At 41.3% G+C, this 24,401-nt stretch overlaps 1 protein-coding gene across 9 annotated transcripts in view; it reads right to left on the bottom strand.

Moving 5' to 3' along the window:
• Positions 1-24,401, bottom strand: part of PARD3 (par-3 family cell polarity regulator) — a 901,610-nt gene that overhangs the window by 211,721 nt on the left and 665,488 nt on the right. For all 9 annotated transcript variants that reach the window (XM_082258262.1, XM_082258264.1, XM_082258261.1 and 6 more), the window contains one exon: positions 8,936-9,190. In XM_082258262.1, the coding sequence (XP_082114388.1) occupies positions 8,936-9,190 (255 nt within the window). The remainder of the gene's footprint in view (positions 1-8,935; positions 9,191-24,401) is intronic.

Raw genomic sequence — 24,401 nt, forward strand, 5'->3', positions numbered from 1 at the left:
CCGGATTGACGGATCCGACCAGCACCTGACATCCAGCCCACCTGGAGCGGTCTTTCCCCAATTGGATTTCAGGGGTCTGCTGACATCACATCCCAGATGACAGGAGACAATCAGTACATAGAAACATTTTAGCACACCTATTAGTCCTCATGCACACTGGATGTTTTTACAGCAGCTGTTTTTGGCATCAGACGTTTTTTTTCTACAGCCAATAAACGCCCAGCATGTTATCCTATGTGTCCATGCACACATAGGTGGTTATCAGCAGTTTTTGGCAGGGGCGTTTTCTGGCTGCAAAAAAAACCCGAAAACGAGTGGTTTTTTCAGTGGCATTTTTCAGCTGTAAAAACGCTCCAATATCAATAAACACCCATAAACGCTGATAAATGCCAAGCAACCCTGCTAACTGGCGTTTGACGTTTTTTTATTCCATTGCTTTTTTTAAGCCTGGGTTCTGTTTCCAGGGGTCGTTCATGGAACATAGCCTGGGTTCACACTGGTGCATGCTGAACACTGCATATGATCTGCCCCAAAAATGCACCGCATTCCTGTGCACATCACATGTGCTGTCGGCACCATGTGATTTGAGCGATATATTTTATATGGCTCAAATTATATCACATTTGCAATAAAATGTTGTAGGGCCCTTTTTTTTTTCTCCACACCTAATCGGATTGCATGGGTGTGAACATCCATTTGATGTGATTCTGGCAAGCTCCCTGCATTTTGCAATCTGTTTCGGGGTATCGTTCATGGAACATGAAGCCCTGTTGACATTGTGCCGATTTGGCATGAGATTTGTCAAATCTGAGCCTATTGCTGGCAACGGCACTGGTTCACACTGAAGGTGGGTTTGAAATCATTCAGCTGAATGCGCACAATTTCAAACTCGCATATCAGTGCGACTTTGGGGCCATTTGACAGACATCTTGTACGGGTTCATGCACAGATGTCTATTGCAATCGCCCTGAAGTCGCCAAAAGTAGTGCAGAACCTACTTTTGGGAATCTGTGCGGCGCCGCAAAGTCAGGGCTGCACCAATTCGGACAGTGACATTGCCAGCAATAGGCTCTAAATTTGGCATGCAATTTGGCATGTCGAATTGCATGTCAAATCTGCCTGATGTGAAAGGGGGGCTTAATGTTCCATGAACGACACCCCAAAAAAGATTGCAAAATGCAGGGAGCTCGACAGAATCACATTGCATGGGTGTCCACACCCATGTGATGCGATTTTGATGCGGGGAAAAAGGTTCCACATTTGCACCAAAACGTTTTAGGCCCCTTTATCCCCGCACCTAGATGTTATTGCATGGGTGTGAACACCCATGCGATGCAATTCTGGCATGCATTGCATTGTGGGAAAGTCGGAGTTACAAAATAGCAGAGAGGTGATTTTTAGGTAAAAATGCCAAAAACCACTAAAAAACGCCAATGCAAAAAATCGAAAAACCGCTGAAAAACTCACTACAAAGCTACTGGCATTTTTAGAACATCCAGGGTGCATGAGGCCTCAACTGTACATAGAAAAAAACAATGGAAAGGAAACAAGTGCCAAAGTACCTTTCTTAATGATCCCACAACTTATAGCATATACAAAAACATAGGCCTAACACACTAGGAGACCCCAAACCCCAAAAACGTCATGGTAGAGACCTCTGCCTCACTGGGCACTTTGTTTTGGTATATGGCAGCACCTAGCAGTCGCAGGGCTTTTGGATGTCTCTATCAGGGTGTGTTTTTTACAGGTGAATAACTGCATAAAAATATGATTAAGTCACGTGTTCCCAAAGAGTATATTAAACCAACATTTCATATTCCTGATGTGTGTCTGATGTGCCAGATACTTGTGGTAGAAATTATCCGGTTATCTTTTTTCTCCCTTTATGAGAAATACCTGGTGATCCTGCCAGTCTTTCTGCTTTCCTATTATAAACTGACCATACTATGCATTCAAGCACATCCATCCTAGCGTGGTCAATTTTCTGGCTTTGCTGGGAGAACAGCGTGCCTCTCCTCCAATGGCCAGACCTGTGCTGACACACACTCTGCACAGCCATCGACTGGGAAGTTCAGTGTACTGTTGTTTCTTTACCCTCACCTCTCTAAATAAAACCATTAAGCAGCTGGGAACACAGATTATGGGATCCCTAAAAAAAAGGCATATATATATATATATATATATATATATATATATATATATATATATATATATATATATATATATATATATATATATATATATATAGAGCACCTTCCTAGATAGGTGTCAGGTAGGGAGTGAGTGTAATTTTGCTCTGCCTGCTCATCAGGGGAGTAGCATGTAAAACATAGTTGCTCTGTCTGCTTATCAGGGAGCAGGATTTCTAGTGAGGCCTGTTGCAAGTGTCCAGGGTGTGATTCATCTGGGCTGAGGGAGTGTCCCCATTGAATCCAATAGGGAGCATGTTGGACAGTGGAGGAAACCCAGCCAGGGACACAGGCTTTTGTAGCTGCCCGGCTGATTGACCCAGAGAGTGGTGCATCCTGGGATGGGCTATAAAAGCCAAGGGCACATGTGGCAGGGGGTCTTTGGGCAGGAAGCCAGGTCCCAGAAGGAGGGTGACGGCTGTCTCTCCTTCTGTTTGCTGAGGATGTTGGTCACAGGCAGTCGACGTTGTGGACCAGGAGTGTCGTACTGAACGCGGAGGTCCAGGAAAGCTGACTGGGGAGGTGAAGGCAGAGCAACCTTGGAAACAACGGTGTCCATGACTACCGGGAAGCTTGCCAGGGGTCTGCCCAGGAAGAGGACCACTCCAGTGGATAGAGTCAGGGGACAGGTGTCAGCACACACAGGCAGCGAAAGTAAAGGGGGTGCCAAGTTTAGAACCCTGAAGAGGATAATCAAGCAGGAATCTTTAAAACGATCTTCAATTAAGTGGCAGGGTAAAGCAGCGGCCTTGCCGCATATTACAATGAGTTGTCCTCAAGATTGTGCATAGTTCATACTTGGATTATCCCACTCATCCCAGTTCTAAATAAAACCACAAAAATCAACATCCCCTGGATTGATTATTGACTGAGCCAAAGTCTTTCAATGCTGTTTGACTGCTATCAGTTGCTAAGGGTAACCCAGGGGAATCCAGAAAGTGTAATTCTCAGCAGTCCTCTAGGGGGCAGTGATATATATATATATATATATATATATATACATACACACACACACACATATACATATATACACACACAGTGCCTTGCAAAAGTGTTCTGCCCCCTTGAACTTTGCGACCTTTTGCCACATTTCACACTTCAAAGATATAAAACTGTAATTTTTTGTGAAGAATCAACAAGTGGGACACAATCATGAAGTGGAACAATTTTTTTTTGGATATTTCGAAATTTTGTTAAATTAAAAACTGAAAAACTGGGCGTGTAAAATTATTCAGCCCCTTTACTTTCAGTGCAGCAAACTCTCTCCAGAAGTTCAGTGAGGATCTCTGAATGATCCAATGTTGACCTAAATGACTAATGATGATAAATAGAATCCACCTGAGTGTAATCAAGTCTCCGTATAAATGCACCTGCACTGTGATAGTCTCAGAGGTCCGTTTAAAGCGCAGAGAGCATCATGAAGAACAAGGAACACACCAGGCAGGTCCGTGATACTGTTGTGGAGAAGTTTAAAGCCGGATTTGGATACAAAAAGATTTCCCAAGCTTTAAACCTCCCAAGGAGTTATCAGAACACTGAAAATCTACGAAGACCTGGCCGTCCCTCTAAACTTTCAGCTCTTACAAGGAAAAGACCGATCAGAGATGCAGTCAAGAGGCCCATGATCACTCTGGATGAACTGCAGAGATCTACAGCTGAGGTGGGAGACTCTGTTCATAGGACAACAATCAGTCGTATACTGCACAAATCTGGCATTTATGGATGAGTGGCAAAAAGAAAGCCATTTCTTAAAGATATCCATAAAAAGTGTCGTTTAAAGTTTGCCACAAGCCACCTGGGAGACACACCAAACATGTGGAAGAAGGTGCTCTGGTCAGATGAAACCAAAATCAAACTTTTTGGCAACAATGTAAAACGATATTGTTTGGCGTAAAAGCAACACAGCTCATCACCCTGAACACACCATCCCCACTGTCAAACATGGCAGTGGCAGCATCATGGTTTGGGCCTGCTTTATTTCAGCAGGGACAGGGAAGATGGTTAAAATTGATGGGAAGATGGATGGAGCCAAATACAGGACCATTCTGGAAGAAAACCTGATGGAGTCTGCAAAAGACCTGAAACTGGGACGGAGATTTGTCTTCCAAAAAGACAATGATCCAAAACATAAAGCAAAATCTACAATGGAATGGTTCACAAATAAACATATCCAGGTGTTAGAATGGCCAAGTCAAAGTCCAGACCTGAATCCAATCGAGAATCTGTGGAAAGAACTGAAAACTGCTGTTCACAAACGCTCTCCATCCAACCTCACTGAGCTCGAGCTGTTTTGCAAGGAGGAATGGGCAAAAATTTCAGTCTCTCGATGTGCAAAACTGATAGAGACATACCTCAAGCGACTTATAGCTGTAATCGCAGAAAAAGGTGGCGCTACAAAGTGTTAACTTAAGTCGGCCGAATAATTTTGCACGCCCAATTTTTCAGTTTTTTATTTAACAGTTTGAAATATCCAATACATTTAGTTCCACTTCATGATTGTGTCCCACTTGTTGATTCTTCACAAAAAATTACTGTTTTACACACATATACATACGCACTATATATATATATATATATATATATATATATATATATATATATATATATATATATAAATATATATATATATATAAATATATATACACATACATACACACACACTTAACAAAATTATAAACGCAGCACTTTTGTTTTTGCACCTATTTTTCATGAGCTGAACTCAAAGATCTAAGATGTTTTCTATGTACACAAAAGGCCTATTTCTTTCAAATATCGTTCACAAATCTGTGTTAGTGAGCACTTCTCCTTTGCCGAGAAAATCCATCCACCTCACAGGTGTGGCATATCAAGATGCTGATTAGACAGCATGATTATTGTACAGGTGTGCCTTAGGCTGCCCACAAAAAAAAAAGGACACTCTAAAATGTGTATTACACAACACAATGGCACAGATGTCGCAAGTTTGCAGTCAGCGTGCAATTGGCATGCTGACTGCAGGGATGTCCACCAGAACTGTTGCCCTTGAATTGAATGTTCATTTCTCTACCATAAGCCATCTCCAAAGGCGTTTCAGAGAATTTGCCAGTAAATCCAACCAGCCTCACAACCACACACCACGTGTACCATACCAGCCCAGGACCTCCACATCCAGCATCTTCACTTAAAAGATTGTCTGAGACCAGCCACCCAGACAGCTGCTGCAACAATCAGTTTGCATAACCGAACAATTTCTGCACAAACTGTCAGAAACCATCTCAGGGAAGCTCATCTGCATGCTCGTCGTCCTCATCGGGGTCTCCACCTGACTGCTCACATTTGATTGGATTTGGCACTTTGGAGAGGTGTTCTCTTCATGGAAGAATCTTGGTTTTCACTGTAGAGGGCAGATGGCAGACAGCGTGTATGGCATCGTGTGGATGCGCGGTTTGCTGATGTCAACGTTGTGGATCGAGTGGTCCATGGTGGCGGTGGGGTTATGGTACGGGCAGGCGTATGTTATGGACAATAAACACAGGTGCATTTTATTGAAGGCTTTTTGAATGCACAGAGATACCGTGACGAGATCCTGAGGCCCATTGTTGTGCCATTCATCCACGACCATTAACTCATGTTGCAGCATGATAATGCACGGCCCCATGTTGCAAGGATCTGTGCAAATTCCTGGAAGCTGAAAACATCCCAGTTCTTGCATGGCCAGCATATTCACCGGACATGTCATCCATTGAGCATGTTTGGGATGCTTTGGATAGGCGTATATATGACAGCGTGATCCGGGTCCTGCCAATATCCAGCAACTTCGCACAGCTATTGAAGAGGTGTGGACCAACATTCCACAGGTCACAATCACCAACCTGATCAACTCTATGCCAAGGAGATGTGCTGCACTGCATGAGGCAAATGGTGGTTACACCAGATACTGACTGGTTTTCGAACCCCCCCCGGACCACCCAATACAGTAAAACCGCACATTTTTGAGTGACCTTTTATTGTGGCCAGCCTAAGCCACACCTGTGCAATAATCATGCTGTCTAATCAGCATCTTGATATGCCACACCTGTGAGGTGGATGAATTATCTCGGCAACTAAAGTGGGGTACACACTAGCAGAAAATCTGCCGAAAATTCCCCTCAGAGGTAAAATCGTACGATTTTCGGCTAGTGTGTACACAACTTTCAGCAGGCGATGCCGACATTTTCAACGAAAAAAAACGGAGGGACAAACACCAAAATTTTTATTGTCCGTCCCCAGCACGACCAATTTTCGTTTAATGTGTATGCAGTACGTCTGCGAAAAATCAGATACGAAAGACCGAGCATGATCTGAAGGTGCTTACGACCCAGAAGTCTAGGTACAAACGTCCCCACAAAAAAAAATAAAAAAATTGGACGAGAAATTTTGTGAACATTATGCACTGTCAACTAAAAACGGTTATGACCGCTGAGCATGAGAGAGAAAAATCGGAGGATATTTCGTCCGATTTTCGTCAAGTGTGTACGAGCCTTAACACAGATTTAGACAGATTTGCGAACAATATTTGAGGCCTTTTGTGTACATAGAAAAAGTCTTAGATCTTTGAGTTCAGCTCATGAAAAATGGGGGTAAAAACAAAAGTATTGCATTTTTATTTTTGTTCAGTGTGTGTGTGTCTGTATATATATATATACACACACACACACACACACACACACATTATATATATATATATATATATATATATATATATATATGTACATACATATACACACACACATACACACCCTCACAAAAACGTTCTTCCTTTGATTTCAATATAAAACTGATTAGGTTGTTTTACTAGGTATTTGTACACATACACTTTAAGGCAAGATTTCATTGAAATGAATGGTGGACAGTTATTTACCCAGTGCAGTTTATAAATGGCACTGGATAAAGCACGGTCAGACAGCCACTGTGCCAATTAAGTCTGTGAACTGAGCCGTCATCGTCAGCACCATTTACAGACACGGTGTACAGGGAGAGCTGATCTGAGCGGCTCTGTACATGGTCATCGCTGTGAGTAGTGACAGAGTTATAAAGCATAGCAATCACAGATGTAAACAGTGCACTCTTCACATTTGATGTAACGTCTGTTAATCTTACAAAGCAGAAGAAGCAGTAGCAACATAGGATATATTTTTTTTAAATTCTTTAATCGCCTACTTTCGTATACATCTGATCTGCATCTTTCTTCTGTATAGAATCTTTATATTAACCCGTCACCTTCCTTATCCTGCACATTTACATATTAACCTCCTTATTTTCTTCCTCCCACTCTATGTGATTTATACATTAACGCCTTAATCTCCTCTTAACTCTGTGCATGTGCTGTTTTCTAGTGACCCAACCTGTGTTGTCTATCTAATGCACCAACCATGTACCCAACCTGTATGCACTGTATCTACTGCATCATTACCAAAGACCCTTAATTTTTAATGCCACCAAAAGAAAGCTCTAGCATACCATTCATTTGGGTATAGTGTTGCATGACAGACTGCCAGTCAAATTTTTACAGCACTGGAAAACGAAAAAAGGCCTGGCAATGCTAAAATCTTTACCATTGTTGAAAGATAAGCCCTGTGCCCTCCAATGCCTAAATATAGGCATATACCTGTGATCTGCTGCCCCAATGACTGAAAAAGGGGTAACTGAGGGAACAAAACCCAGCTCTGGATCACAGGGATTGGTAAAATTAGCAAAACAGATAGCTCTACCCAAAACAAAATAAACCTTGTGGCTGGGATTGATAACTATAATAGAAATTCCAAGAGTCTTAAAATGTGCTTCGTTTACATCAAACTCACAAAGGAAAATCAAGACAGAAGATCATGGAAAGTTGCAAAATAATTTTTATGTTATAGGGGAAAAACTGTCAAATTCCAGTCTAATCTAACCTTTCAGCAACAGTAAGGAGCCTTTGAAATGCTGCCCTTTGGGTTAACCCTAGGGTTTGTTTTAACATTGTGCAACTTTCCAATTAAACATAGCTACCAGCAAACAAACTGCAGTTTTTTTTTGTTTAGCTATCACATTTCCCAATACTCTGGATGAAATTTGGTATCTTTTGGTGAACTGAAGTTAAAATGGAAGATTACAAAGCAGAATGGTGACAACTTTTCTAATTAGGTCAACACAAAAGAACTCTAGTAAAGTCAATTACTGTGAAGAACATCTTCTAACAGGAAGAAAAAGGCTACCAGCAAAATCCCCGTTTTTTAGAAAGAATTAATTTGGGGCTGGTGAGCACATACAGGCACTTTCTTTGTAATAGAACAACACTTAAATATCAAAGGGCCAAATAGGAAAATTGATAAACCCGCATCTATTGCCAGGCAACCAACAAAACAACATGCACTAAAATGCCACTGCAAAATGAAGAAACTGTCTAGTATAATTAGTGATATTTTTATCTACGATGATTTCAAGTTTGACTTAAAGTTAAAAAAAAGAAAATCATCTAATCAAGCTCTTGATCAAAGGAAAGGAACATTATTCTGACATAAGCACTCTAGTTTCTAGAAAAAGACTGCTGATAAGAGACTTAAAGGCTTCTCTTTTATAAAAAAAAATACTTTATTTCAGTTAAGAATAGTGAAGAACCACTTAAAAGTTTTCGTCTTCGTCATTACAAAAGATTTGAGATCTCTAATCAGCCAATGATAAGCAGAAATCCACAACTAAAACACAAGATATCATTTAGGACACCTGAATATACTTTGCCCAGTGCCTACCTGTCTACAGGTGAAGGCTTTGAGTTCCTCGGCTTCTTAACTTGGGCATACAGCGCCTCCATTTGCTTTCCGTCTCTTGGGCTTTGAGGTCTACTGTTCAAATTAAGGGTACCGCTGTTAGTAGTGTCATACTGGCCCGTAGTAGCATAGGTTGGATCATCCGAGATGCTGTAATTCTTTGAATATTCTTGAATCTCTGCATAGTCTTTTTCTCGAGCTTGTCTTTCTCTAATTTCTCGGGTTTTAGCTTGAATCCTGTGTAAAGAAGAAATGGTTAAAATGCTGGAAAGTTGGATCTGTAAAAAATTACTTAAAACTAAAATTATTCCTATCTAAACCTTCGGAAGGCTATGTGCCACCCTTTATACAAAAAAGGGAAAGGGACTTAAAGTTTACGTTCCCTGATAAATGACGAGACGATACTTTGCCCATGGCTCCTCTTTAGCTTGTAGGCTTTAAGAATCAGGCTATAAAGTGCTGACATAATGTTACAGGATACCTACCATTTTACACAGAACCTACCCTACAGTCTCGTCGACCTGTTGGCATTGCCAAAAAGATAGGGGTACCATGCTACATATTTTCTGGACATGCCCTCATATTCGCCCTTTCTGGGACTCTATTTATGATCTAGCCTACAAGTTGACTGATATACGCTTGGAGGACATGCTGGAAATGTGCCTAATTCACTTAAATCCGCTCTCACAGTGTCGATACAAGAGATCTCTCTTAATACATTTACTGAATGCCTCAAAAATGGGAAAGCTTAGATCCCCCGATGATAGGCCAGTGGATAGCTGTGGTGAACGGAATAGCCGAAATGGAAGGTTTAACGGCAGCCATGAGACAGGAGGAGGAGCAGCACTGCAAAAAATGGTATTACTGGCATGAACCCCAATATTCTAGTGATTACAACACCTATGTGTCCTCTGTGCTTACTTATATAATTCTACTGGACAACGAGCATCAATCGTGATGCTGGAGTGGAATGTGTAGGTCAGGAAGCAATGGCCCGACCTCTGGTGTCCCAGCTGTATTAATGTATTGATATTTTTTTTTCCTCTCTCTTTCTCTATTCTGTTCTTCCTACTGACTAATGTTTACTCATAATGTAGGACGCATTAGTTGATGTGTGTCAGTTGACAAATATTCTGATAAAAATTCGGAGCGCTATTGTAGTGCTACCAACTTGTGTTCTTTATTGTGCTTTTACTTTTTTTTCTTCTTATACATGTTCAGTTCTAACCTGAAAACGAATAAGTACGTAAGCAAGGCCCTGTTGAAGGTATTGAAATCTTATGTCTACACAGCATACTGCTACGGCAGGCATTTACATGAAAGGGGTTCTTCCCCCCCCCCCAATAGGTAGATATTTTTGGTCTAGTTGCTACACTTGTATTACATTCTGGACAAACTTTGGTCTCATTTATAGTTTCTGTACTTGCAGTATGCTGTGGCTCATTCTGCTCCGATTGTACAGTGTTAAAGGCTGCACCATTGAGTATTGTATCAGTATTCAGTTTTTGTAAGATTTCTTGTCTTCCTGAAGTACACTAACAATTTTAATTTTATTTTATTTGTGTGGCCACCATTATTTTTCAGCATTGCCTTAACCCTCTTGGGCATTGAGTTCACCAGAGCTTCACAGGTTGTCACTGGAGTCCTCTTCTACTCCTCCATGACGGCATCACAGAGCTGGTGGATGTTAGAGACCTTGTGCTCCTACAACTTCCGTTTGAGGATGCCCACAGATGCTCAATAGGGTTTAGGTATGGAGATATGCTTTATTTAGCAAGGCAGTGGTTGTCTTGGAGGTGTTTTTGGGGTTACCATATTGGAATACTGCCCTGAGGCCCAGTCACTGAAGGGAGAGGATCATACTCTGCTTCAGTGTGTCACAGTACATGCTGGCATTCATGGTTCCCTCCATGAACTGTAGCTCCCCAGTGCCGGAAGCACTCATGCAGCCCCAGACCATGATACTCCCACCACCATGCTTGACTGTAGGCAAGACACACTTGTCTTTGTACTCCTCACCTGGATGCAGCCACACACGCTTGACACCATGTAAACCAAATAAGTTTATCTTGGTCTCATCAGACCACAGGACATGGTTCCAGTAATCTATGTCCTTAGTCTGCTTGTCTTCAGCAAACGGTTTGCAGGCTCTTGTGCATCATCTTTAGAAGAGGCTTCCTTATGCAGACCAATGTGATGTAGTGTGCGGCGTATGGTCTGAGCACCTACAGGCTGACCCCCACCCCTTCAACCTCTGCAGCAATGCTGGCAGCTCTCATATGTCTATTTCCAAAGACAACCTCTGGATATGACGCTGAGCATGTGCACTCAACTTCTTTGGTTGACCATGGCAAAACCTGTTTTGAGTGGAACCTGTCCTGTTAAAACGCTGTATGGTCCTTGAGGGCAGGAGCTGATGTGAATTTACAATATACTGTGGATATATATATATATATATATATATATATATATATAGATAGATATGCTATATAAATTCCTGTAATAAATAAATATCAGGTTTATATTGCTGTAGTTTTCCCTGTTCAGGAGCTCTAGGCTCAATATGGGTCATGGAAAATAAAATGTCAGTGAAGGTAAAAGGTGTCACTGGAAGAGAAACAGGTATTATGTACCAATGGGGGTAACAGATGTTAAAGGTGGGATTTCATTTTGGTTAGATTTCCATCAACCACCTGTCACATTTCTGGGACAGGAAGCGAAAATAATTTTCTTGACAGGATCATAGACACCAGTATAAACCTTTCACATACCAACCAAAACTAAAAATTAGAAAAGTTTTTGCTGGAGACCTACTTTTACTACAAACTTTGTTTTCATCTGCGGCATAAAAGGAGCACGAAATTAGACTGGCAGGTTATTATGTGCCAATACAAACCCTGTCAGATGCTTTAATAAAAGGACAGTTGTTGTTCGGGGCTCTCTTGTACCCTAAAAGACAGATGTACTGCATGATGCTTAGGCTGAGAGCATAATTCTCCAGCCCATTTCTATGTGTCAGGAAAAGAGCAGGGGAAAGGCCTCTTCCACTAAGCCAATGTTCCAGACATACTACTTATTATAAACTATACATTTAAAATGCACATATACACCTTCAAAAGAAAGTGGAAAAATGTCAAGCCTGACGGATAGCGATTACACAATATACACAGGTGCCAGTCTGATGGACCATTACAGTGTGCTGCAGGGCTGCTGCCTCTCCAGAAATCCCTGACAATTAGGTGAGTCGCTGAGGAAGCAGACTGCTGTTACTTGGCGCAGTTATCTGACAGGAAGATATTTTGACAGCCATCTCTCTGCACTTCCACATTTCACTGCACATTTCAATTCAATACAGACCTATAACGCAACATTTACTCTGGAAGGTGAAAAAAAGCTGCATTTAGAGGAGTTCCGTCTGAGCGGCAATAAGGACAGAACCACAGTAAATTTACCCTGCTCTGCAGAACAATCCAAGCCTTGTACAGTCAGTCAAAGTGATTAAGATCTTGAATTATTAATAATATTTTTTAAGAAAATCTTTAGTATGGAGACTTCCATTTCAGACCCGCTGCTTGTAAATATATTGACGTATCAGCTGTAATGCCAATCTTATGGCACCAGTATTACTATGTTACTTACTCAAAACAATTAGGCAGAGTTTTGACTTTCCGGATCTGCATGTTCGTCATTCTAAGTCAGAAGGTCAAAATATTGAAGCCAAACAGCCAGGAAACCAGCATTTTCATAAGTAAAAGCATCCTTTGTATTTCTCTCAACTCAAATTTTGACACTGTTAGTAAGATAACACATTAAGAAAGACACCCTGTCAAAAAAGATTACTAACACTTCTCTTTCTGACAAGTGGTGTGCTGATTGTGTGCTCTGTTCAAGAGTTATGGGCACTGCCGCTGACACTTATGGGTGTGCTGGATATCTGGTCCACTGCTGGGCACAGTGGTTCACACCACAGGCTGCTATGTCACTAAAGGACATAGTAGTGATATAGCAGTCAGTGGGAGAAAAGCACAATGCCCAGTGATGAATGCACTATCCAACACACCAGATAACAGCAGCTCTTCAATGGATATCATATTTACCACGCTGCCCGTTGGAAAGAGAAGTATAGCCATCATTTTTACAAGGTACATTTGCATCTCTTTTTTGTTATACTAGCTATAGGGGTGCTTTAAAGAAATGCTCTGTTCACAGCTTTTCATTTTCAAGTGAGTGAATGGTAATGGTGGTAGCCTGGTGGACAAATAATGGGCTGATTGTGGTACTGCAGGACTATGCTGGTGGCCTTCATGGCCATGGTTTACAGGGAGACAAATTGTTAAGAAGAATTTTTCCCCTTTTCACAACAGATTTCCGATAGAGAATAGCAGAATAATAAACCAAAGCCTTCCAATGGTTTTGGTACTAATGATACAGTGTGGATGCTCATATCAAGCATCTATAGAAGGATATCTGGGGTTTGTAATTACATGGTACTCTACAGCCTTACTCAACCTCTCAAAGTCTTGGACCCAATGTTAAGTTCATTATAAAGTTGAGCAGCGTCAAGACTCCATGTCATGCCCCAGAATCTGATGATTAATTTCGAGCCGAGCTGTAAATATCTGCATTGCATTCCCTATATTCTTTTCTTGAGTTTGTGTGTGAAACACGTTCAGGGAAAGCACAAATTGAATCAACAGGTGAATTGAGGATGTTGGGACCTTGAGATAACATTGATATATTTTTAGATTGTTCTCAATAGTATAAGGATAGTCCCCCACTTTGAGGCATCCAAATGATCTGCAAGCTGAAGTTACCACAGTCACCTTGGGTTGTGAAGGAAATATTTGGATCTGGAACTGAAGTGCCACAGAAAGAATCCATGTCCAAAAAGAAGTTAATTCCAAACAAAAAAATTACAAAAGCCTAGGGCTGCTCAAAACAGCTGCTAAACATTTATGTGCTCATGTATTACCACACTATTCCCCAATAACTCATCATACACTGAGTTCTCATACATTTTATCTATTTTCAGCCCTCCCTGATGCAGGAAGCAAAGTCAGGTCCACAAAACACAATGGCTTTTGAACTAATTAGAATAAACTTAGTTGTAGACTTGAACATTTTTGGTGTGGCAGCACTTTAATTCCAGATCCAAACATTTCTAGCACATTAGTAATGTACTCCTTGAGGAAGTCAATAAAAAAAGTGACGAAATGCGTTGGTGAGGGTCATCACGCATTAACAGGAAGTTACTGTATATTTTTAGAGCCAGGATACTGCAATATCCAAGTGATAAATAAGGGGTCCACACACCCTGATTGTGTCAAGTGTAATGCCTAGGTGCACTAGAGGAAGTGCATCCTAAAATGTGAGTAGGTTTTTATAGTCTTTATTAACAAATTGGCTTTTAAACAATTCAGCACTGTCAGTTTCTCTGATTTTATGAGCGCCTTATATATGAGGATTACTGCATACTGGAACGAATGCTGCTGGAATAGGATAGCGGCTGCCAGCCATTGGAATATATACCCTTTTAAAGGGGAAGGCTTACAGTGACCTGTGGAAGGTCTGTATGTGAGGTGAGCGCACAGTCCAGGTAATTAAAGGGCGCTGAAGGTGATTTGTGATAAACACCAGATTCACAGAAGAGATTTTTACCCAATGAACATTTGGTCACGGTTTATTTATTTATTTCTTTTTTAGTTTGATCACATGGAGTGATATCATTAGGTGATGCTGTATATTTGTCTTTTTTTTGTATTCATATTATGTATTTTTTTCTTCACTTGTTTTATTTAATATGATTATAGTTCACATTATGTATTAAAGTTTTATTTTTTGTCATTAGGCAATATTCTTGCAGATCTTTTTAGGCAGGGGCTGCTCCATCAAGAATATGTTACACCCTGAATATGGGTGTAACATGTTAGGAAAGGCGAATGCATCCTTTAAAGCTTTTGAAACGGAGACTGTCATTCATTTTTTATTTTCTTAGATCATGAATACCTATTGTAGTAATTTAAAAGGTAAAGGCAAGATTGGATCAGTGCTTAGCAGTCCTCCCTTTCCTGAACGTTATTCTGCAAAAATGATTTGCATTTGCTTCAGTTTACACAAACTGGATCATGAGTGTATGCTGGAATAAATGCAGTGCCATTATAAGCAGAAACGAACATCAACAGATTTCTGCTTAGAAAAGTTTAAAAACGGACTCTATAAATGAATTATAAATATCATGTTCTCAAAACCATAGTATTGTGGGAAGACTTATGGGGTCAGTGGTTTATAAGCTTTCATGACAACCACACGGCAGCCATCTCTTACTTCCCATGTTTACTCGGGGGATAAAAAACTCAAATATTTTCTGACATATAGTTTATCGAAGATCATAAAAGTACTGTTGAAATGGTGACAAATGTTCCCATTTTCCTTTCAACCTTACCAAGTGAAGGTTCACATGACCTCCTAACAAAAAGCTGAGGATATGCTATGATATACAGAAGATACAGCATGTGTCAGCATTTTGTAAGCAATAGTAACATCTGCACCATATCTCTTTTTTATTACCAAAATTTTACAGTCACTTTAAATGCTCTTATCTGTCTGACTTAATGCTGTAAAACAGAGGAAGGGGGGGGGGGGGGCACTCAGGGTTTAGCCATGACCGGGCTACTCAAAGAGGTCAGAAGGTGAAAAGTGTGCATCACTGGCAGCTGTGCCCTCAGATGGATGAAGGTTCAATGTATCTGTACATATACTGTAACACTATATAAATATGGGAATAGAAAAATAATGCTCAGGGTGATGACCACACCTCAGCTGCAAGTGTAAATTGAGACATTCTCTGCTTCCTTCCCTCTAAGCAATATACTCTTCTAGACTCAGCACTTGAAAAGTTCTAGGCAGGGTTAAAAAACACATGCCAAGTGCCCAGGAACTTCCAGGAATGGCTCCAGTGTAACCTTTTATTTCCATCTATGACTTCAGTGTGGAGAGTTACCCTTACTACCTGTGATACCTGTACAAGAAATGGGGGACATGTACAGTATCTCACAAAAGTGAGTACACCCCTCACATTTTTGTAAATATTTTATTATATCTTTTCATGTGATGACACTGAAGAAATGACACTTTTCTATAATGGAAAGTAGTGAGTGTACAGGTTGTAAAAAAGTGCAAATTTGCTGTCCCCTCAAAATAACTCAACACGCACCCATAAATGTCTAAACCGCTGGCAAGAAAAGGGAGTACACTCCTAAATGACAATGACCATATTGAGCCCAATTAGCCATTTTCCCTCCCCGGTGTCATGTGACATGTTAGTGTTACCAGGTCGCAGGTGTGGTAAATTTGCAGTTATCGCTCTCACTCTCTCATACTGGTCACTGGAAGTTCAACATGGCAAAGAACTCTGTCAATCTGAAAAAATAATTATTGCTCTACATAAAGATGGCCTAGGCCAGTGATGGCACCCCAGATGTTTTAGAACCACATTTCCCATGATGCTCAACCACACTGCAGAATGCATTAGCGTCATGGGAAATGTAGTTCCAGAACATGTGGGGTGCCAAGGTTCGCCATCACTGGCCTAGGCTATAAGAAGATTGCCAAGACCCTGAAACTGAGCTGCAGCACAGTGGCCAAGACCATACAGTGGTTTAACAGGACAGGTTCCACTCAGAACAGGCCTCGCCATGGTCGACCAAAGAAGTTGAGTGCACGTGCTCAGCGTCATATCCAGAGGTTGTCTTTGGGAAATAGACATATGAGTGCTGCCAGCATTGCTGCAGAGGTTGAAGGGGTGGGGGGTGAGCCTGTCATTGCTCAGACCATACACCTTATACTGCAACAAATTGGTCAGCATGTATGTCGTCCCAGAACAAAGCCTCTTCTAAAGATGATGCACAAGAAAGCCCGCAAACCGTTTGCTGAAGACAAGCAGACTTAAGACATGGATTACCGGAGCCATGTCCTGTGGTCTGATGAAACCCAGATAAACGTATTTGGTTCAGATGGTGTCAAGCCTGTGTGGCGGAAACCAGGTGAGATGTACAAAGACAAGTGTGTCTTGTCTACAGTCAAGCATGGTGGTGGAAGTATCAAAGCTACAGTTCATTGAGGGAACCATGAATGCCAACATGTACTGTGACATACTGAAGCAGAGCACGATCCCCTCCCTTCGCAGACTGGGCTGCAGGGCAGCATTCCAACATGATAACAATCCCTAACACACCTCCAAGATGACCACTGCCTTGCTAAAGAAGCTGAGGATAAAGGTAATGGATTGGCCAAGCATATCTTCAGACCTAAACCCTATTGAGCATCTGTGGGGCATCCATCAGAAGATGGAGGAGCGGAAGGTCTCTAACATTCACCAGCTCTGTGATGTCGTCATGGAGCAGTGGAAGAGGACTCCAGTGGCAACCTGTGAAGCTCTGATGAACTCCATGCTCAAGAGGGTAAAGGCAGTGCTGGAAAATAATGGTGGCCACACAAAATATTGACATTTTGGGCCCAATTTGGACATTTTCACTTAGCGGTGTACTCACTTTTGTTGCCAGCGGTTTAGACATTAGTGGCTGTGTGTTAAGTTTTGAGGGGACAGCTAATTTACACTGTTATACAAGCTGTACACTCTCTACTTTACACAACAGCAACGTGTCATCTCTTAAGTGCTGTCACATGAAAAGATATAAAAGAATATTTACAAAAATGTGGGGAGTGTACTCACTTTTGTAAGATACTGTATGTCACTCGGACACTACTATGATATGAAAATGTGTTTTTGCTTTGTCAATGCCTCTGTTGGAAAGATTTCCAATCACTTCCTGTCTTGAAAAAGTTTAATATACCCAATAGGGACATATAGCAAGTATAAATCAGACAAAGGCTCTTAACATTTCAATCTCTATTCAAAAATGAGAAATATTTCAGATGGAGTTGCGCTCATGTACATGGGTTTGTTTTCAGGGACACTTGACACATTGCTTTCAGGGCCACTTGACTTGATTTTGAGTTGCTACAAATTGTTTTTGCATTGACTTATTTAAGGAACAAAAGCAGTCCAGACACAAAATGAGCCTTAAAGTGGTTTTAAGTTTTTTTTTTTTTTTAATAACAAACATTTCATACTCACCTGCTCTGTGTAATAGAATTGTAGAATTTCACAGAGTGGCCCCGAACCTACTCTTCTTGGGTCCTTCAGCTGGCGCTCCTGGATGCTCTTCTATGCCCAGTGCCCCCATAGGAAGTCACTTCCCATGGGGGCACTTGTACAAGTTTTCTCCCTCCCCCCGCTGCTGCGTTTATTGACACAAACAGCAGGACTTTGACAGCAGTGGGAGCCAATGACCTAACAAAGCCAATGGGACCTGGAATTGAGGGGGAAAAAAGCTGCAGACGTGCACAGTGATGGATCGAATAATGGACTCAGATAAGTAAAAGAAAAAAAAAAGGGGGGGGGGTTGATACTGATGCCTAAACTTTGTTACCTTAATACAAAGAATGCATTAAGGTAAAAATATTTTAGGCTTTAGAGCAACTTTAAAGGAGCTAGAGTCAAAAGATAACAAAAATGATAATCAAAACTAATTTCCAAGAGTTTTTTTTTTGTCTGGCAGCAGTCTATTCTTTCTTCCAAAGGAATAACTGAAGCTTGTGCACTCCATCGACGAAACTCGAGATCAGAGTCAATGTGTGAGATATTAAGTGTTTAAAGAAAATATTTTGGCCAGGAAAATTAAATATTTGCTTTCCTCTTTAAAAGTATTATGGCCTTGAAGACTTTATAAATACACTAAAAAAAAAAAGGTGCCCCACGGTTCACTTTCCCCGATGTAAAGGGTCCAGATGGTGACAGAAGAAACATGACACTATTCTATTCTCTGTTGAGGACCTGCAGGGTCATCAGGTGTCTTGGTTTTATGCAGGCATTGGAAAATAAAACACAGAAGCGCTCAGCTCAATCAAAGTATGTAGAGAAGCTCTTACATTAAAACACAAGCAACAATATACTAAAACTAGGAGTCATGATCAATAATCAAACCTGAAGAATTTAAAATTTAACACTTAAATCATCTAGGGATGAATGTTCTGAAAGTTTTAACCATCTGTTTTTAAATAAATACCAAATAGAGGGCACTTTTTAGGGGTTTTGGGACAGATAACCCATATATTTATAAATATAAAAACCCTTCATAGGTCTGGCAAGGTCAGCCAAGGCCACCGGCAAGGTTACGTTTTTAATTCTGGCTGGAGTGATTAGCATAAACCATCTTTGCAGTGTTGATCACAATGATTAGATCTTAAAAGAAAAAAGAAATTCATGAACTTCACTACTCCACTTATCCTAAATGAATACCCCAAAATAATAGACGATTACATGCATAGGATGAGGGGACTAGATAATAAGGTTAATGTTGCTCCTGCTGTCACTAAAGCCACATTAGCAATCTCTTTTCAGCTTGACACAAATTAATGATTTTAATTCAAGACACTTGTCACAGGGCTTACTAGCCTTTCTTCTAATTAAAATGGATGAAGCGCTGTGATCAAAAAAAAAAAAAAAAAACACAGTTAATTTTTTCTCCTTCCTGTACTTGCTACATTCCTATTCATTAAAAAACGGCTTACAGCACCCTAACACAGAACAGGGTGAGGAGATGTGCAGTGCCAGCTGACATATGGGGGAAGTCGTCTTTCCCCCAGGGGTATTGTACATTGGAGGCTCCTGGGAATGTTCAGAGCTAGATTGGTTTGATTACTGCATTGTACAAATGTATTCATTACAACACACTGTGATTAGGAATCGGCCTCTTCCCTTTTGAATGCCAGAGGCCAGGAAGACTTAACAGAGATGCACAGCACACCCCTTTAATAAGTACTGTACATTTCACTTCATCATGTACGAGAGCCACAATAGCCTGACACTGTGCAATGAGACACAAAGTGAATGTGAGGGCAAAACGACAAATTATTAATTGTTGGATGGCTATAATGGGGGGGGGGAATAGAAAAAATGGTGGAAAGGCAAAGTGTGATGTCTGGGTTGATCATAGCGTCCAACAGAACCAGGAATGTTTCCACACTTTTTTTGGAATGTACAAAGTAGATTCTTGCCATGAAATCTGTGTGTATGTGTATAGATATATATATATATATATATATATATATATATATATACTGCTCAAAACAATTAAAGGAGCACATTTTAATCAGAGTATAGCATCAAATCAATTCAATTCCTGGGATATTGATCGGGTCAGTTAGGTAGCAGAGGGGGTTGTTAATCAGTTTCTGCTGCTTTGGTGTTAATGGATCGGCAACATTGAGACAATCTCCAAAACAGGAATGGTTTTAAAGTTGGATGCCACTGAAATTTTTTTTTCCCTACTCATCTTTTCTGTTTTTCACTAGTTTTGCATTTGGCTACAGTCAGTGTCACGGCTGGTAGCATGAGGCGATATCTGGACCCTATAGAGGTTGCACAGGCAGTCCAACTCCTGCAGGATGGCACATCAATGCTTGCCATTGTCAGAAGGTTTGCTGTGTCTCCCAGCACAGTGTCAAAAACATGGAGGAGATTCCAGGAGACGGGTAATCTAAGAGAGCTAGACAGGGTAATAGAAGGTCCTTAACTCATCAGCAGGACCGGTATCTACTCCTTTGTGAAAGGAGGAACAGGATTAGCACTGCCAGAGCCATATAAAATGAGCTCTAGCAGGCCACTGGTGTGAATGTCTCTGATCAATCAGAACCAGACTTCATGAGTGTGGCTGAGGGCCTGACATCTTCTAGTGGGCCCTGTGCTCAATGCCCGGTCTGGAGAAGCCGTGGAGAACATCATGCTGCCTGTAACATCGTTTAACATGACCGGTTTGGGTCAGTAATGGTCTGGGGAAGCGTATCCATGAAGGGACACACATACCACTACAGGCTAGACAATGACACCCTGACTGCCAAGTATCAGGATGAAATCCTTGAACCCATTGTCAGACCTTTTGCTGGAGCAGTGGGTCCTGGGTTCTTCCTGGTGCACGACAATACCTGGCCTCATGGGGCCAGAGTATGCAGCCAATTCCTGGAGGATAATGGAATTGATACCACTGAATGCCCCCTGCCTCGGCTGACCTAAATCCAATAAAACACTTCTGGAACATTATGTTTCAGTCCATCGGACACTGCCAGGTTGAACCTCAGCCTTTCAGGAGCTCACTGATGGCCTGATCCAGATATGGGAGGAAATACCCCAGGACATTATCCATCGTCTCATTAGGAGCATGCTCCGACATTGTCAAGCATGCACACAAGCATGTTGGGGCAATACAAACTACTGAGTACCATTTTGAGTTGCTGCAATGAAAATTCACCAAAATGGACTAGCCTGCTGCATCATTTTTTCACTTTGATTCTCAGGGTGTCCTTGATTTCAGCCCTCTGTAGGTTGATAATTGTCATTTCCATCCAGCAATGTGGCATTTTTTTGTTTCTAACACATTACCCAGACCATATCAGTATAAATATCCAGCATGATATTTTTCCTCATTGAAATCTGATGTGTTTTCAAAGTGTTCCTTTAATTTTTTTTGAGCAGTGAGTATATATACATTTATATACATACATACACACTCTATACACACACACACACACACACACACACACACACACACACACACACACTATATTACCATAAGTATTGGGACACCTGCCTTTACACGCACAAACTTTTATGGCATCCTAGTCTTAGTCCGTAAGATTCAATGTTGAGTTGGCCCACCATCTGCAGCTTTAACCGCTTCAACTCTTCTAGGAAGGCTGTCCACAAGGTTTAGGAATGTGTCTATGGGAAAGTTTGACCATTCTTCCAGAAGCGCATTTGTGAGGTCAGGCACTGATGTGGACGAAAAAGGCCTGACTTGCAGTCTCCACTCTAATCCATCCCAAAGGTGTTCTATCGCTTTGAGGTCAACACTCTTTGCAGGCCAGTCAAGTTCCTCCACTCGAAACTCGCTCATTCCATGTCTTTATGGACCTTGCTTTGTGCACTGGTCCAAATCATTTGGTGAAGGGGGGCTTGTGGTGTGGGATAATTTTTCAGGGGTTGGGCTTGGCCCCTTAGTTCCAGTGAAGGGAATTCTTTTTTTTTCCAAATAATTTTTATTGGTTTTAAACGACAGATACAAGAAATGCAGTCAGCGTTGTAAAATATAACGTAATGCAATTACACAAACAACAAGCGGATTGAAATATAACATGTCAGAAAACATAAGTAGAAACAATTGACAGTCATTTATCATTCCAAGTGGTCCATGGTTCCCAGTGCTTGGTATGTTGTGGGAGAGATTGGGAGCGTAGTGCCAGTGATTTCTCAAATTCAAACGTGGTCATCACTGATGCTACGACCTCCGAAAGGTTAGGGGCTTCCGTGTTTTTCCATCTCCTAGTGATGGTGGCCCTAGCGGCCAGTAGTATGTGCGAGACCAGCCAGTGAAGGGAATTCTTAAGGTGTCAGCATACCAAGACATTTTGAACAATTTCATGCTCCCAACTTTGTGGGAACAGTTTGGGGATGGCCCCTTCCTTTTCCAACATGACTGTGCAACTTGACCGGCCTGCACAGAGTCCTGACTTCAAACTGATAGAACACCTTTGAGATAAATTAGAGTGCAGACTGCAAGCCTGGCCATTTCGTCCACATCAGTGCCTGACCCGACAAAAGCACTTATGAAAGAATTATAAATAAAATATGGGAAAGGTGAGGTCCAACCCACAAGCCGTAGGAGGGCCCCAACCGTCCCAGTAAAATAAATGAGATGAAAAGGAGGGTTACTAATTAGGTGAGTTCTTATGAAAGAATGATCAAATATTTCTATCGACACTCTCCTAAGCCTTGTGGACAGCCTTCCCAGAAGAGTTGAAGCTGTTATAGCTGCAAAGGGTGGGCCATCTCCATATTGAACACTATGGACTAAGACTGGGATACCATCAAAGTTCATGTGTGTGCAAAGGCAGGAGTCCCAATACTTTTGGTAAATATAGTATGTGTGAGAGTACACCCCTCACATTTTTTTAAATATTTTATTATATCTTTTCATGTCACATGCTTGGCCAGTCCATCACCTTCACCCTCAGACATATTCAATTCTCTAGACATAAGTTACATCCTAACCATCATGCCTCCCTGTTGTAATGGTTGTGTGCATTGAGCCCATGAAAAGCTCTATTCAACATCCATTTTGTCAGGATTGTCATAAAAGCCAGTGATCCTACCCCGCCTCCCTCTTCCTTCAAATCATGGAATCCATAGGCTTAAATATGACATAACAGGCTCTTTTAAAGTGTGTTAACTTTAACAGCAGACACCAGCACTAAGGCCTTTGCAGAGCTGTAAACCGTGAATGACGCCTGCAGCAACCGACGATTCCCTGCAAAGGAAAAACAATGTTCAGTCGCCTAATTGTTTTTACAGGCGGTGAGAGGGCACGTCCCCCACCTCCTGCCACCCTCCTGTGCTTCTGTTATGACATCAAGTCCGCGACGTTATGACATCAAGTCCGGCCTAGGCAGATGTAAACACTGACTTTTTTTTTTATCTGGAAAGGCTAAGATCACATTTTTTTTTTATCACAGGCTTTCCGGCCTATAGGAGAGATGTGGGGTCTTGTAGACCCTAGATCTCTCTGTAAAGAGGATCGATCATGCCCTATTCCTATTGAAAGAGATGTTTACATTCCTTGTAATAGGAATAAAAGTGATCAAAAAAATAAATTGTAAACTGTGTTCAAACCACACATGTGGGGTATCGCCCTGAACGTTCAATGGGAGCCTGTTCACACATGTCCGGGGCGGCTGCGGTGTGAACTTGAAAATGGTCCTGTGCGTATTTGGGTCAGGTTCAGGTGTGAATTCAGGAAAAAATGTGTCCCTGAATCGGTGAACACAAACGCACAGGACACTGGACTGCAAACCGCAGCCAGACCTATGTGAACCCATCCTCTGTCAAGTTATGAGAACCAATAACCCCTTGCTCATTGACTGAACTCTCTGAACTCTGCTGAAACCAGGACATTGCAAGTATTCTTCCTTTTAAACCCCTTTTTATGTCTTTGTTATATTGTCTCTTTATTGCTTGTAACACCCTTTTTTTGCAAAAATGTTATTTGCACCAATTTTTGCCTTTTCATTATTAAACTGTATTTTCGAAAAGTGTTAACCTTTTCTCTAAATGCACTATGGAAACTAAAAAGAATCCTTGTCTCAAAGAGCGTACTATATAGTATAACTCCTCTGAACATACCTGTCTGTATTACAGTGTGTGCTACAGCCGTTTATTCTAAAATCAAAATCATAGTTGGTATTGCTAATATTATGAGTTTCCTCCTCCTCGAACAAAAGGTGGTGGCGGCAGCTTAAAGGGTTAATTGCTTAATTAAGGTAGGCCAGTGACAAT

The sequence above is a fragment of the Pelophylax lessonae genome, assembly GCF_965119305.1.
Source record: "Pelophylax lessonae genome assembly, chromosome: 5".
NCBI classification, from domain to species: domain Eukaryota; kingdom Metazoa; phylum Chordata; class Amphibia; order Anura; family Ranidae; genus Pelophylax; species Pelophylax lessonae.